Source organism: Gnatocerus cornutus, chromosome 6 (assembly GCF_029298725.1).
Source record: "Gnatocerus cornutus isolate USDA-ARS CGAHR chromosome 6, icGnaCorn1.1, whole genome shotgun sequence".
Taxonomy (NCBI): domain Eukaryota; kingdom Metazoa; phylum Arthropoda; class Insecta; order Coleoptera; family Tenebrionidae; genus Gnatocerus; species Gnatocerus cornutus.
In genome coordinates this window covers 2136325-2153719 of record NC_142238.1, presented here as the reverse complement: position 1 = coordinate 2153719, position 17395 = coordinate 2136325, and the positions used below count along the sequence as shown (strand labels likewise).

At 29.2% G+C, this 17395-nt stretch overlaps 1 protein-coding gene across 1 annotated transcript in view; it reads right to left on the bottom strand.

Annotated features, from left to right (window-relative positions):
* The window catches only part of LOC148172209 (C3 and PZP-like alpha-2-macroglobulin domain-containing protein 8), a 213599-nt gene that overhangs the window by 21632 nt on the left and 174572 nt on the right, over nt 1–17395 (bottom strand). The window contains exons 10-12 of the mRNA XM_088038839.1: nt 7097–7214; nt 6821–6966; nt 6502–6729 (exon numbers count right to left, since the gene is read on the bottom strand). Of these exons, the coding sequence (XP_087894965.1) occupies nt 6502–6729; nt 6821–6966; nt 7097–7214 (492 nt within the window). The remainder of the gene's footprint in view (nt 1–6501; nt 6730–6820; nt 6967–7096; nt 7215–17395) is intronic.

Genomic DNA, 17395 nt, shown 5'->3' with positions numbered 1-17395 from the left:
TCTAAGTACTGAGATTGTTTTAGAAATTATATCAGATAATACAACCACATAAACGTGTAAAATTTCAACACTCTAGAACCTCTAGTTTTTACCTTGAAATGAGTAAAGTGGCCTGACTCTAGAAGATCCAAATTCGTCCTAAAATATCAATTTTTATTTCCATTTGCAGTCCTCTGAGCAATAAGACTGTTTCAGCAATAATACTAGAAAGTTTAACTACAAAAATATGTCAAATTTTTACGCTCTAGAGCTTCTAGTTTTTAACTTAAAAGGAGTAAAATGGCTTGACTCTAGAAGTACCAAATTCGTAAACGTGTAAAATTTCAACACTCTAGAACCTCTAGTTTTTAACTTGAAACGAGTAAAGTGGCTTGACCCTAGAAGTACCAAATTCGTCCTGAAATATCAATTTTTATTTCCATTTGCAGTCCTCTGAGCAATAAGACTGTTTCACCAATAATACTAGAAAGTTTAACTACAAAAATATGTCAAATTTTTACGCTCTAGAGCCTCTAATTTTTAACTTAAAACGAGTAAAATGCCTTGACTCTAGAAGTACCAAATTCGAACTGAAATATCAATTTTTATTTCCATTTCTAGTCCTTTTAGCACTGAGATTGTTTCAGCAATAATACTAGAAAGTCTACCACAAAAATATGTAAAATTTCGACGCTCTAGAGTCTGTAGTTTTTAACTTGAAACGACTAAAATGGCATGACTCTAGAAACACCAAATTCGTCCTGAAATATCAATTTTTATTTCCATTTGCCGTCCTCTGAGCACTGAGATTGTTTCAGCAATAATACTAGAAAGTCCGACCACAAAAATATGTAAAACTTCAATGCTCTAGAGCCTCTAGTTTTTAACTTGAAACGAGTAAAGTGGCATGACTCTATAAATACCAAATTCGTCCTGAAATATCAGTTTTATTTCCATTTGTAGTCCTCTGAGCACTGAGATTGTTTCAGCAATAATACTAGAAAATCCGACCACAAAAATATGTAAAATTTCAACGCTCTAGAGCCTATAGTTTTGAACTTTGAACGAGTAAAGTGGCATAACTCTAGAAGTACCAAATTCGTCCTGAAATATCAATTTTTATTTCCATTTGTAGTACTCTGAGCACTGAGATTGTTTCTCGAATAATACTAGAAAATCCGACCACAAAAATATGTAAAATTTCAACGCTCTAGAACTCTAGTTTTTAACTTTGAACGAGTAAAGTGGCATGACTCTAGAAACACCAAATTTGTCCTAAAATATTAATTTTTATTTCCACTTGTTGTCCTCTGAGCACTGAGATTGTTTCAGCAATAATACTGTCCGACCACAAAAATATGTAAAATTTCGACGCTCTAGAGTCTCTAGAGTTTTTAATTTGTAATAAGTAAAGTGGCGCAACTCATCAAAAGCTAAATTTGTACTAAAAAATGTTTTTGTTTTCATTTGTAGTACTCTGAGCACTGATACTGATACAGAAATGATACTAGAAAGTTCTACCACGTACCTAAACATGTAACATTTCGATGCTTTAAAGTTACTAGTTTCCAACTTGTAAGGAGCCAAGTAGCAAAGTGGGGTGAGTTTGCAAAACCTAAAATCAATTTTTATTTCCATTTGTAGTACTCTGAGCGCTGAGATTATTTGATAAATAATTCTAGGAAGGCCAAATTGACACCAACGTCCTCCCAAGAATGTAAGAAAATTGAAAAGAGTAGAAGAGAATCCAAAAAAAGCGAAGTAATGCAAGAAAATACAAGATTCCAAGAATTTGAGAATAAAATGATTAACGAATTCGAAACTTCAAGAAATGCGAGATAATTTAAGAAACTAAGAAAACCTGAAGATGACAATAATCAAAAAACTTCCAAAAATTAAGAGAATTCAATAGAATTTGAATGAAATGTTGAATGTAAAGAAATTTTAGAAAACGTAAAAATTAACCAAAAAAAAAGCGAAGCTAGATCTCAGATAAATCCATGTATAATTGAACAGAATTTAAGAGAAACAACAGAAAGAGTTCATGAGAAACCATAAAATACACGGAAATCCAAAAGAACATAAGAAAATACATATTTTACTTGTGTTTTTAAGTCTTTGTCATTAAAACAAATTTTTTTCTCCAAACGTCACAATAAGTTACTATTTTTTTAGTCGATTTTAGACAGTAAAGTAAGCAATTTTGTTATACGTAATGAAAAGCGCTCGTTGACATGGAAACACTTTTGCTGCCTAGGCAAAAAAAGTACTTTTTGTGACGGTTACTATTTGAGATTTACAACAATTATTACGTAATTCTACGAGAAATCTAAAAATTGAAAAATAAATAGTATGTTTCATTTAAAATGACAAAATTGACAGTTACTTCCGGTATATCTGACCGATACCGGAATTTGCCACTTTAAAACCATAAGTTGAATGATTAATGATTTCAGCAACACCTGAAGGTAAAACCTAAAAAATGTTTAAATAACATCCTATATAATCTTTAATGATCATCTATAGTTTTCTTAAAAATATTTTCCTTGCTACCGATTATAAATTAATATTATATTCGTCGTCTCGTCTATAAGACGTTCAACTCGAGATTAATTTGTTCCAGACATGAAACTTCACTTTGTCATAATTAATTATGTACTTAATTCTATCTGGATGCTTACATGAAAATATTTTTAAGCCTGCTAAATGTTCTATCGGGTGTTCAATAAAAACGCTACCTAACTTCTATCTGTCATAACTCATATATCCAGATTTTTAATGAACACCCGATATAAAGTCGCATCTCATCCGATTTATTATGAAAACAAAAAGTCTGCTATATTTTACGACCAGTTCTTGTACGAACACAGGAAGATAATGTAATAAGATGACAAAAGATTAATTTCATTCTCATTTTCTTTTTTACACGAGCCGGAAAAGGTGAAGGAAAGCGAAAGCTTTACTTCTGTGATTTGTAATATCGTGACTTCTTATCTTATTTTAGTTTGTTCTTGGTCGTGGCAGTTTCAATTTAAAATGTCAGCATTATGTTGGCAAAAATTTAATCTCATAACGAATTGCATCATTATTTTCCGGAGCAAAAGTGGTTTTCATTTTTCACCAAACTGGCATCGGCAATCAGCATGGAAATTATTGCTCCTGTTTTACTAAGAATCTGAAATTTTTGTCACAAGAGAGGAAATTTTTTTTTCGTCCTGTTTTCAGTTCGCCATGTTACATATTAGTCGTCAAAACTAAGAATTTTGCAATTTTAAAAGGTTGTTCGGCCACTCAGTAAAGAAGGGTAAAGTCAGTCACACTAAATTTTGCACTTGGCGTCGCGTCTTTCTGTGCAAATCTGTACTGGTCGATTGGAAAGTGGGACTTATATAGTTCGACCTGCAATTTACCTCAAGTAAAAATAAAAATTGATCTTGTAGTACAAATTTATACCTATAAAAAAAAAGTTTAAACAAAACCTTAAAAAAACAAGAAAATGTAGATGAAGTAGAAAGATTGCCTATAAAGTCTAATTTTAAAATGTTGTTGGGCCACTCAATAAAGAAGGATAAAGTCAGTCATACTAAATTTTGCACTTGGCGTCGCGTCTTTCTGTGCAAATCTGTACTGGTCGATTGGAAAGTGGGACTTATACAGGGTCCGGCAACACTTGTGTCCACCCCCAAAATCACCTTTAATTTTAAAGATGAAATTTTGAAAATTTGCATACGCTCACAGTTGACAAAGCTCTAGAAGCTGACGCAAAAATTTGTTTTTTATCAATGATAGTTTTGGCGTCGCGACGCCTTAAAAATGTAATTTTTAGGTAATCGTGAGGGTTTGTGATATCAACCCCTAATTTATTTTTTTTTTCAATATAAATGTGTTAAAAATATCTCAGTTGTTATTTTAGATTCAGTGCAAATTGTCTTCAAAATTTGAGAAAAAAATGCTGTTTTATCAAGTTAGTTTTCAATTTCATTACGTCAAAATTGGGAGCTACGTTTACACCCATCTGTCAACATCTTGTGTCACAAATGACATCTATTCTTTGGCTCGCTTTAAATTGTAACAAAAGTCTTACTTGGTGAAATTGTCGCTTTGTCGATGTTAATTAACGATTTCTGGTGTCCATAAAGTGCAACATGCCCGTGTTAATCAAAATTAACCTTTATAAGAGTGAATGTAGTGACTTGTGAAATTTTGGTGTAAACGTAGTTTGCCACTGCGCCGTCATAATTTTGAAAACTAACTTGATAAAGCAGCGTTTTTTTCGCAAATTTTAAACACAATTTGTATTTAATTTAAAACAAAAACTCAAATATTTGTGTTGCAGTTATGTCGAAAAAAATTTGAATTCGCGAATATTTCCGCAAAAACTCAAAAATCGCTAAAAATTATAATTCTTAGGCGTCGCGACGCTAAACAAACCGTGATACAAAACAAATTTTTTTGTCAGCTTCTAGAGCTTCGTCAACTGTGAGCGTATGCAAATTTTCAAAATTTTGTATTTAAAATTAAAGACGATTTTGGGGGTGGACACAAGTGTTGCCGGACCCTGTATAGTTCGAACTGCAATTTACCTCAAATAGAAATAAAAATTGATCTTGTAGTACAAATTTATACGTATGAAAAGAAAGTTTAAACAAAACTTAAAAAAAACAACAAGATAATGTAGATAAAGTAAAAAGATTGCCTATAAAGTCAAATTTTAAAATGTTGTTGGGCCACTCAGTAATGAAGGGTAAAGTCAGTCATACCAAATTTTGCACTTGGCGTCGCGTCTTTCTGTGCAAATCTGTACTGGTCGATTGGAAAGTTTGACTTATATAGTTCGACCACCTGCAATTTACCTCAAATAGAAATTAAAATTGATCTTGTAGTACAAATTTATACGCATGAAAAGAAAGTTTAAACAAAACTTAAAAAAAAACAAGAAAATGTAGATGAAATAGAATGATTGCCTTTAAAGTCAAATTTTAAAATGTTGTTGGGCCACTCAGTAAAGAAGGGTAAAATCAGTCATACTAAATTTTGCACTTGGCGTCGCGTCTTTCTGTGCAAATCTGTACTGGTCGATTGGAAAGTGGGACTTATACAGTTCGAACTGCAATTTACCTCAAATAGAAATAAAAATTGATCTTGTAGTACAAATTTATACGTATGAAAAGAAAGTTTAAACAAAACTTAAAAAAAACAACAAGATAATGTAGATAAAGTAAAAAGATTGCCTATAAAGTCAAATTTTAAAATGTTGTTGGGCCACTCAGTAATGAAGGGTAAAGTCAGTCATACCAAATTTTGCACTTGGCGTCGCGTCTTTCTGTGCAAATCTGTACTGGTCGATTGGAAAGTTTGACTTATATAGTTCGACCACCTGCAATTTACCTCAAATAGAAATTAAAATTGATCTTGTAGTACAAATTTATACGCATGAAAAGAAAGTTTAAACAAAACTTAAAAAAAAACAAGAAAATGTAGATGAAATAGAATGATTGCCTTTAAAGTCAAATTTTAAAATGTTGTTGGGCCACTCAGTAAAGAAGGGTAAAATCAGTCATACTAAATTTTGCACTTGGCGTCGCGTCTTTCTGTGCAAATCTGTACTGGTCGATTGGAAAGTGGGACTTATACAGTTCGAACTGCAATTTACCTCAAATAGAAATAAAAATTGATCTTGTAGTACAAATTTATACGTATGAAAAGAAAGTTTAAACAAAACATTAAAAAAAAAACAACAAGAAAATGTAGATGAAATAGAAAGATTGCCTTTAAAGTCAAATTTTAAAATGTTGTTGGGCCACTCAGTAAAGAAGGGTAAAGTAAGTCATAATAAATTTTGCACTTGGCGTCGCGTCTTTCTGTGCAAATCTGTACTGGTCGATTGGAAAGTGGAAATCATATAGTTCGAACTGCAATTTACCTCAAATAGAAATAAAAATTGATCTTGTAGTACAAACTTATACGTATGAAAAGAAAGTTTAAATAAAAGTTAAAAAAAAATGTAGACGAAGTAGAAAGATTGCCTTTAAAGTCAAATTTTAAAATGTTGTCGGGCCACTCAGTAAAGAAGGGTAAAGTCAGTCATACTAAATTTTGCACTTGGCGTCGCGTCTTTCTGTGCAAATTTGTACTGGTCGATTGGAAATTGGGACTTATATTGTTCGAACTGCAATTTACCTCAAATAGAAATAAAAATTGATCTTGTAATACAAATTTATACGTATAAAAAAAAAATTTAAACAAAACTTAAAAAAAAACAAGAAAATGTAGACGAAGTAGAAAAATTGCCTTTAAAGTCAAATCAGTTTCTCTCTAAATTCTGACCTTTGAAAAAATAATAAGCATGTGTAAGTCGACTGAAAAGTGTAAAACCCTCGGCCATAAATATTCATGCATTTCCCAGCATTTTTCTTAAGCCGTTTAGTTTTATGACATCGTAAAACTCCGTCGAACAAACTCTAAATTAGATTTATTTTCTTCTTAGCGCCTTAATAAATAATGACGAGTAAATTTACTTACGAATAATTAAAGCACTTCCAGAGCCAAAGTTGATCGAAAGGAGTGCCGCCCACCAGACTTTCAGGAGGCCTTCGCCGGTTAGACGGCCCCGCTCCCGAACCTCTTTGTCTGTAGGACACTGCCGATATTCCTGAATTGCCTCTTTTCACGCATTGTCGTTGAAAAAATGACACTCCCGCTTCCAGGAAGTCAATTTCTCCAGCCACTGCTGCGGGCTCCCTTTCTTCGCTGAACAAAATAGACGAATAAAATCGAATTTATTGACTGTTGCGGATGTGATGCGTCATCATAATTCCGGATGGTAAATCATTAATCTCACCTAATTCGGGGATCGAATTTCATATCTCCGTTTCCTCCGGATCGACCGCCTAATAGGCAAACGAGAGAAGAGCGTTCAGCGACCACTTCGAGGTCCAGAGACTGCCCGGGAAGCCACCATTCGCGTTCTTCTAAATTTACGTAAATCTAAAAAAAAAGTGGATTTTATGTAACAAGTTGGAGAAGTCGACTTTTTTCGGACGAGAAGATTTCGCGCGAGTGGTGGTTAAATTTAATTACTGAGATTACTGAAATTAGGTGTAAATTGACTAGTTACCTGTCTATGAAGTAATTTGACGTCGAAACTGATGACATCGCTGACGGGCTCTCCTTGTGGTGTTACGTAGTAGACAAGAAGTTGACTTACTGGGGCCATGACAGAGCGGACTGTAAAACTGTAAAAAATGGAAACAGCATTATTGTTAAATAACAATTTAGATTTCTATAATAACAAAAAATGATTCGAAATCCAAAATAAGAATCAGAAGAATCGAAATAGAATCAAAATAAAACCCTCTAGAAGAGAAGTGCTGAAAAATCAATCAATAAAAATAAAAATGGAAAGAAGAATTTCATGAATCCAAAGGAATATAAAATCGACAACAGAGAAAGAAATGTTTAAAGATATGAAAAAAGTTACCTTGAAAAAATATGAGTAGAAAATGGCAAGAGAAAGAAAGAATGAAACGGAAAGAAAAATCTACAAAACGAAAAAGTTTTAATACAATTGATTATATAGAAACTAAGAATTTGAGCATTTTAAAAAATTAAAATTAAAATTAGAAAAAACATAAATGAAGAAGTTTTTAGAATAATCCAAGGGAATCCGAAAAAAGAACATGTAAAAATGAAACGAAAAAACAAATATGTATATCAAAATGAGAGTTAAATTTAAAACTAAAGAGCGAAATGTGTAAAATGAAAGAAAAAAGAATAAAAAAAAGAAGAAAAAAAAGTATATTGATTAATCAAAAGAAAACCGTAAAGTATTAAATAAAACTGGAATAAAAAACGTAAAGAACAGAATAAAGAAAACAAAGGGTCGAACAGAAAATCTAAAAATTAAAAATGGAAACTAAAGATTTGAAGCGAGAATGCAAAGCATTGATAATTTTTTTTTTAAATTTGAACGAAAAATCTAAGAAATAATCAATAAAGAATCTGAAAGAACACAACAACAAAATACAAATACGTAAACAAAAAATACCAAAAATAACATTGTAAAGAAGCGAATGAAAAAATATGAAAAAGAAAACATAATAAATCAAAAAAAGAAACAAACAATTCAAAGAAAATGAAATGTGCATGTATCGAATTAAATTTAAGAAATCGAAAATTAAATCTAATGAATCAAGAAGCCAAAAAATCGTGATAACAATTTAAAAAATACAAAGAATGTAATGCAGTTAAAGAAAAATAAATGGAAAAACCTATGGAAACGAAAAAAATCTATCTAACAAAAAATAGTAATCAAGAATGAACCAATCAAAAGAAAAAATTATGAGACCAGAAGGAGCAGACAAAAATCGAAAAAGTAATTTCGTGAAATTAAAGGAATATACAGGGTGTTTTTAATATTCATTTACAAAACATGTACAGTGTGGTAACTCTTTGTCACAAATTGAGCCTATTGGGAGAAAAAAGTTTTAGTAAAAGTCTTTGTTGTTTTCAAGATAAAATTACATAAAAATTTCAATAACTTTGTTTGTGCGCCACTGATTTAAAAGTGAACAAAAAACGAGTTGCTGGTTGCTTAGGAAACAAGTCATTCCAGGTGCGCTTTCTGCCAGTGGTGTAGAAAGTACGTGGATTAGGGTTAATTTTACCTTGTCAGTTTTTTATTTAAAAACCGAAATATGTAATTAGATATTAGGAAAAGAGATTTTCAAAACGGAAAGCAAAATTTGAAGAAACGAAGAGAAGACAAAGAGCTGTAAATAACTATTTCAGAAGCGAAAGCAGAATCTAAGGAATCGAAGCAAAAAAAAACGTAAGAAAAATTTAACGAATCAAATGAAGAATTAAGAATCGATATAAAAATTTAACCGTAAACCAAACTAAAAAAAATCAAAAACAGAACGGAAAACCTAAAAGTCCAAAAAGAAAATAAATTGAAATAAAGAAGAAAAATTAACAAAATAAAAAATCATTAAAAGTAAAAATAAAATACATTGAAATAAAATGAACTAAAATAAAATGTAAAAAAGCCTGCAAAGTATGTATTGAAAGGAAAAATAAGAAATGGAATGAAATATCCAAACAATAGAAAAAAGAAATCGACAGACCGAAACGAAAAATGTAAATAATAAGTAGAAGCAGGCATGCAAGAGAATTTAATGAAGACAAAAAAATATATAATCGACAAAAGTAAAAGAAATCTCTAAAAATGTCAATTTTGTGTCAACAAGGATTTACTGAACCAAAAAGTAAATTTTTCAAATAATCGAAGTAGAAAGTTAGAAATCGAAACACAATTGTAAAAAATGGAAACCAAAATATGAGGAAACATAAATGAAGAAATTTTGAATATAAAGAGTAAAAAACAATTTAAAAAATCGAAAAAAAGTGGAAAGAATTGAATGGAAAATCTAAAAAACGAAAGAAGACTAAACCAAACGAAGAACGTGGAAAGAAAAGTAAAAACAAAGAAGATGAACAAGAAGCGAAAAGCACCTATATGATGAATCAAAATTAAACTAGAAACCAAAAGTAGGATCTATAAGAATCAAATAAGAATTTAAAGAATCTAAAAGCAAATTTAATGAAATTAAAAAGAAACGGTATTGAGAAGAGAATCTAAAAATAGAAAGGAAAACCTACAAAATGGAACAAAGAAAACAAAAAGCAAAAATTTAATGCATTTTAAGAATTGAACACAAAATCTAAGAAATCGATAAAAGAATCTAAAAACACCAATCGAAAATTCAAATTTATAATTATTAAATGACGACATAAAGAAAGCGAAAGAGGAAAACATAAAGAAACGAAAGAAGAAACTAAAAAAAACAAAGGAAATAAAAAACATCGTAATAACAATATAAACAAGTGAAAAGAGAATATAAAGAATGTAATCAAGTTAAAAAATTACGAAACAAAAAAAATATTTCAGGAGTGAAAGCAGAATCTAAAGAGTCAAAGCAAAAAAAACGTAAGAATAAGTTAACTAATCAAAAGAAGAATTAAGAATAGATATAAAAATTTAACCGTAAACCAAACTAAACAAAATCATAACAGAATGGAAAACCTAAAAGTTCAAAAAGAAAATAAATTGTAAAAAAGAAGAAAAATTAACAAAATAAAAAATCTCTATAAGTAAAAATAAAATATAAAGAAGCAAGCAGAGTAAAAAACAATTAAAAAAAAAGTGGAAAGAATTAAATAAAAAATCTAAAAACAGAAGATTCAACCAAACAAAGAACATGGAAAGAAAAGTAAAGACAAAGAAGATGAACAAGAAGCGAAAAGTACCTATATGATCGAAATTAAAGTAGAAACGAAAAGTAGGATCTAAGGATCAAATAAGAATTTAAAGAATCTGAAAGGAAATTTAATGAAATCAAAAAAAAAAGGAATCTATAAACAGAAAGAAAAACGTACAAAATGGATCAAAGAAGACAAAGACTCAAAATGAGAATCTAAAAATTCAAAAGAAGATCTAAAGATTTAAAGCAAAAATTTAAAGCATTTGAAAAATTGAATACAAAATCTAAGACATCGATAAGAGAATCAAAACACCAAACGAAAATTTAAATTTATAATAATAAAATGTCAACATAACTTTATAAAGAAGCGAAAGAAAATTTAAAATATATAGAGGAAAACATAAAGAAACGAATGAAGAATTTAAAATAAACAAAGGAAATGAAAAACATTGTAATAACAACATAAACAAGTAAAAATAGAATATTAAGAATGTAATAAAGTTAAAAAATACCAAACAAAAAAAAATCAAAAGTGATTCTAAAGAATCAAAGCAAAAAAACGTAAGAAAAATTTAACGAATCAAATGAAAAATTAAAGATCGATAAAAAATTAAACAACAACGTCTAGGAAGACGAAAGGACAATCTAAAAGATCAAAAATGAAATTTAAAAAAAACGAAAATGAAAGGACAAAGGAGGCACAAAAATGCAAATCTAGAAATGTTTGAGAAACCAAAAGAATCTATGAAATCGAAATTGCAGCAAATTGAACAATAAAATAAAAAATCTCAAGCCGCAAATAATACAAATTTGATTTGATCGTCGTAGTAAAACAAACTTCAACTATTCCATAACCCAAATGAGACAGAATTTGTATGTCTAAAGCACATGCTGTTATGTAATTACAGTAGGAGATCGCCATTATTAATATAACGAGACTTGTACGAAAGTTCGATAATAACAATAATAATCAGAAGCTTCAATTTAATTGTCTTTGCTTAACTGAAGTGGCGATCACATCAAAATTTTCCTCTTGTTCGGTTAAGCCATTCCCCCTAAAGTGGGTGTAAAGCGATAAGTTTGAAAAGTTTTAATTTTATGATAAGGTGGCGCAAGATTATCGGTATTTTTATGACACAAAACATGAGCTATAATAAGCAAAGTTCTCTAGAGACAGGAGTCAATTTCACAGCTGGATGGAACTTGAACTTCATTAAACAGAATGTATGAAAGGAATCAGACAACTCTCCAAGTTACTTGCAATACAACAAAACATTGTCGCGTTATTATCAGCAGTTTCTGCATTTCCATGATGATAAAGTTGGTTGAGGACGTCTTGGTGCTCAATGGAACGGAACTGAAAGCGGCGGGAAAGGAGGTGATGCCAGAATTGGGGGAGACAAAGATGAAGGTGAATGGAGGGGAATCTAACAATTTGAAAGATTCGAAAGGACGTTTTGAGATATTGAAGGAAGAATAGCGAAATAAAAAATAAAAAAGGAGAATATAAATAATAAACAACAGAAAAGACATAAAAAATGGAAAATTTTCACTGCGCTGAGAGAAAACGTAAAAATGTATATTCCAGAATTCAGGAGAAATAGAAAATTTTCACAAAATTTCCTATTTGGTCTTGCAAATTAAACAAAAATCGAAAGAAAATATAAAAGAAAGAAATAGAAACAAGAAATAAGAACTAAAAAATAATCTAAAAAAGCAAGTATCTCAATATTTTCTATTGCATATTTTCGGGATCTTCTTGAATTGAAGACTTGACATATAACAGGCTAAAGGCCAAACCAATTTTTCAAATTATTCATCTTTGACCTGTAGAAAGTAGAATCTTAACAATAGAAAGAAGGAGAGAAAAGTTGGAAGAAATTATGAATCTAAAGGAAAAGCGCAAAATTCGAAAAGACAATCTTTGAATTGGAAAGAAAAATACAAAAAGTCCAAAAAGAATCTAAAAAGTGTAGAAAAGAATAAAGAGTAAAGAATGAAAAACCAATATAAAAAATCCAAAAAGAGGATGAATAAATCCAAAAAAGAATCTCAAAAATCGAAGAAAACCCAAAAACTGAAGAAAGTAGATAACATTGAAAAAAAAGAATGTACAGAATAGAAAGAAAAAGAAAATCATGTTAATGAATTAAAAGAATAATCAAAGAATCGAAAACAAAATCATTTAAAAATTAGAAAAAAAAATTGGGAACCTTAGTGAATTGAAATAAAAACAGAAATAATAAGATAAGAATAGAAAATATGCACAAAGCATGTAAATGAACAGAAAAACCAATCTAAAAATCAAGAGACGAATGTTAAAATTCGGATGCAAAGTATGAGAATGGGGAAAATAAAAAAGCAAAATATGGAAAAAAGAATTGAAAGTGTATTCTAATAATAATTGCAAGGAGGAACTAAAAGCTTGAAAGAAAAACCCGAAATCCGAGGAAAAATACCATAAGTGGAAAAGAACAATCAAAAAGTATTGTAAAAAAACTAAAAAATAAAAGAAAAACGTACAAATAAATGGAACAAAGAATACAAAAGAAAATCTCAAAGAATTGAAAGGAATAGAATAAATCAACGGATAAACCGGAGGAATAAAGCAGAGAATTTAAAACGTCGAAGACAGAATCTAAAGAATCAAAAAGTGATTATAAAAAATCAGAAAAAAACAACAAGAATAAAAAGGGTATTAAAAATCAAAATTATAATTTAACATTCAAACAAAGTCGGAGAAATGGAATGCAGACATAAAAAGTCGACAGTAGCATTTCAAGAGTTAAAAAAAATCCTGACAAATTGACCGAAAAAAACGAAACTAGAATGCAACATATCGAAAGAAAATCAAATCTTATAACATCAAAAAATTTTAAGAATAAATAAAATAAAAGAAAATGTAAAGTTGAATTAAATGAATTAACAAATAGAAATGAGAATGTTATAAAGACTGTGGAATAGGAAGTAAAATCTATAAAGAATCAAAATAAGAATGTAGTGTAGAAACAAGAATTGAATATCAAATAGAAAAAAAATCTATTTAGGGAATCAAAAAGAGGACCGAAAAGTGAAAGCAAAAGTATAAAAATCAAAGAAAAATCGAAAATAGAAAATTAACGATTTTGAGAAATTAAAAAACGTCGATAAAAAAATTAAAAAATCGAAAAATAAATATGAATAAACGGAAATAGAATCTTAACAATGAAAAGAAGGATAAAAAAGTATAAGAAAATCATGCAAATGAATCAAAAGAAAAAGCGCAAAACTCGAAGGAATAGTCTTTGAATTGGAAAGTCGAAAAGAATTTGAAGAGAGAAAAGAAAAATAAAAAGTAAAAAATGGAAATTCAGTTAAAAAATCGAAAGAATGAAAAAATCCAAAAAAGAATCTCAAAAATCGAAGAAAACCCAAAAACTCAAGAAAGTAGATAACATTGAAAAAAAAAAAGAATGTACAGAATAGAAAGAAAAAGAAAATCATGTTAATGAATTAAAAGAATAATCAAAGAATCGAAAATAAAATCATTTAAAAATTAGAAAAAAAAAATGGGAACCTTAGTGAATTGAAATAAAAACAGAAATAATAAGATAAGAATAGAAAATTTGCACAAAGCATGTAAATGAACAGAAAAACCAATCTAAAAATCAAGAGACGAATGTTAAAATTCAGACACAAAGTATGAGAATGGGAAAAATAAAAAAGCAAAATATGGAAAAAGAATTGAAAGTGTATTCTAATAAAAATTGCAAGGAGGAACTAAAAGCTTGAAAGAAAAACCCGAAATCCGAGGAAAAATACCATAAATCGAAAAGAACAATCAAAAAATATTAAAAAGAAAAATAAAAACACAAGAAAAACGTACAAATGAATCGAACAAAGAATACAAAAGAAAATCCCAGAGAATTGAAATGAAAAATATAAAGAATAAAATAAATCAACAGATAAACCGGAGGAATAAAGCGGAGAATCTAAAAAGTTGAAGGCAGAATCTAAAGCAGAAAAAAAAACAACAAAATCAAAAAGGGTATTAAAAATCAAAATTATAACATAACGTTTAAACAAATTCGGAGAAACAGAATGCAGACATAGAAAATCGAAATGAAAATAGACAGTAGCAGTTCTGACCAGACCTGACAAATTGGCCGAAAAAACGAAACTAGAATCGAAAGGAAATCAAATCTTATAACATCAAAAGATTTGAAGAATAAATAAAATAAAAGGAAATGTAAAGTTGAATGTAAATGAATAACAAATAGAAATGAGAATGTTATAAACACTGTGGAATATGAGGTAAAATCTATTAAGAATCAAAATAAGAATGTAGTGTAGAAACGCGAATAGAATATCAAATGGAAAAGAAGATAAATCGATTTTGAGGAATCAAAAAGAGAACCAAAAAGTGGAAGCAAATGTAAAAAATCAAAGAAAAATCGAAAATAGAAAATTTATGATTTTGGGAAATTAAAAAAAAATCGATGAAAAAATTAAAAAAACGAAAAATAAATATGAATAAACGGAAATAGAATTTTAACAATGGAAAGAAGGATAAAATAGTATGAGAAAATCATGCAAATGAATCGAAAGGAAAAGCGCAAAACTCAAAGAAATAGTCTTTGAAGTGGAAAGACCGAAATGAATCTAAAAAGAGAAAAGAAAAATAAAAAGTAAAAAATGGAAATTCAGATAAAAAATCGAAAGAATTAAAAAATACAAAGAAGAATCTCAGAAATTAACGAAAACCCAAAAACTCAAGAAAACAGATAATATCGAAAATAAAATCAAAAGACGGTACAATATAAACGAAAAAAATATCATGCGAATGAATTAAAAAAATTATTCAAAGAATCGAAAGAAGAATCCAAAACAGAACTTCCATTAATTGGAGATATGAATATAAAAAAAGAGAAAAACCTGTAAATAAATTGAAAAAATTATTGAAAAATTAAAAAATGGATCCCAAAAATTGAAAGGAAAATTAAAAAAGACCTTTAGAAAATTAAAATTAAAAGACAGGTAATAAGATAAGAATTTAAAATTAAAAAAAATACGTAAATAAACAGAAAGATCAATCTAAAAATCGAAATTAGAATCGGAAAAGTCAAAAAGCTAAATTTGGGAAAAAGAATCGAACGTGTAATCTAATAATTGAGAGGAGAAACTAAAAACTCGAAGAGAAAACCCAAAATACAATACATCGAAAAAACACATCGAAAAAACAATCCAAAAACATGTGGGTAAGAAAAATTAAAAAAGAAGCGAAAAACGTACAAATAAATCAAACAAAGAATACAAAAAAAAGCTCGAAGAATTGAAAGTAAAACAATGAATAGAAAAAATCGACGGAAGAACTTGGGGAATAAAACAAAGAATCGAAGAACTCGAAGGCAGAATATAGAGAAGCAAAACGTTTAAGTGTCAAAGTGACATTTCGTAAATCTGCCATGTAAATTTGACAAATCGACTTGTAAAGTTCACAGTTAAAACGGAAAGCCGTTCTAATATAATTTTAAAATTATAAGTTAATCTAAATCGCAAATTGGGTTGAATTGTATTAACAAATTTTACAGTAACTAAAAAGTAACTCAGTTTTAGGGATTTTCTGTCATCAACGTTACAGCTTTTCATGAACTTTTTACTTCCTGCGGTTGACAGCAAAACGTGGGCGTATGGATCCGGTAGAAATTTAGTCTCTACCTCTTAATTAAATTATTCTAATAACAATTCTAATGGAGTAAAAAAATATTTGCTTAAATTGAAACGAGCAATTTCGGAGCATTGTTGTCCCACTTGAGGTATACCCCGTCGGCACCGTCATGTTCAGAGATGTGCACCCCATCATACCGTTTGTTTTAATTTTGTTCGCTCGTATTTACTCAACTAATTGCATTTGAAACGAATGGAAAGCAAACTTATGTTGTTTGTGTAAACTTGGGCTATTGGCGGATATAATTTCAGCTGCCTTGAGTGTTGTAGCATTGCATTTATTGCTTGATATAAAGAAAATCTCAAGTATAAACAGAGCAAATCCCGAAATTCTATTGCGTTGCGAAACAAAGAAAACACCACTGTTGACATTCCTGGCTTTATATCCACTGTTAAATCGCTTTGATCTTAAGAAGGGATCGATTTTCAGACAAAATTAATAAAGGAACTTGTTTAAGAGGATTAAACGTATACAGAGTGATCAATTATAATTCATGAGAGTGTGGAAATTCAGGTTTTATGAAGTTTTTGGATTTTTTAGATTAATTGCTAATTATGTTGATTTTTTATCGGTTTTTGATTTGTTACATTATTCTCGATTTTTCACATAATGTTTTCGAATTTATTAGATTCGATCTTTCATTTATTTATTTTTATTTTTTTATTTTTTATTGATACCGTTGAAGAAACTCCAGGTACCAGCACCAGACGATTACGACGAAAATGAGCTATAAATTCTTTTTTGATTTTTCACCCTTTAACTGTTGTAAACGTATATGTACGTTTTGCCATTTTTCTCAGAAAATGCAAATGATAAGAATTTGAAATTTTGGGGATAAATGTCAAAGAAAACAAATATTTGCAATTATCTTGTCGCTCTTTTATATTCATTATTGCAATAAGTGTAAGTTCTTCTTTGAATTGTCTTTTCGATTCGTTGATTATCCTTTTACTTCATTCACATGATTCTCTTTTTGATTTTATTTTTTACATTCTTTAGATTTTCTTTTGCATATTGTCTGTTCCTTTAAATTTTTGAGTTTTTTTTTATTTCTTATTTCTTCCTTGTTTTTTTTTCGATTTTCTTTGCCAATTTCAAGACTGTACTTTCGAATTTTACGCCTTTCCTTTCGATTCATTTTCATTATTTTTTCTTACTGTTTTCCATTGTTAACACTCTACTTCTGTTTTCATCATTTTTTTTCGACTTTTTGAATTGTTTTTTCGATTCTTTAGGTTTTCCTATCAAATCCCCAATCCTATTCTATGATTTTTACAATCTCTTGTCTCTATTAATTATAATTATAATTAGCATTCTCTTTCTGATTTTTCAAATGCTTTTCAGATTTTTAGATTCTCCATCCGACTTTTTTTAAATTCATTCTTCTAGACTTTAGATTCTCTACATATTCTTCCTAATTCTTTATAATTATTTGTATATCTACATC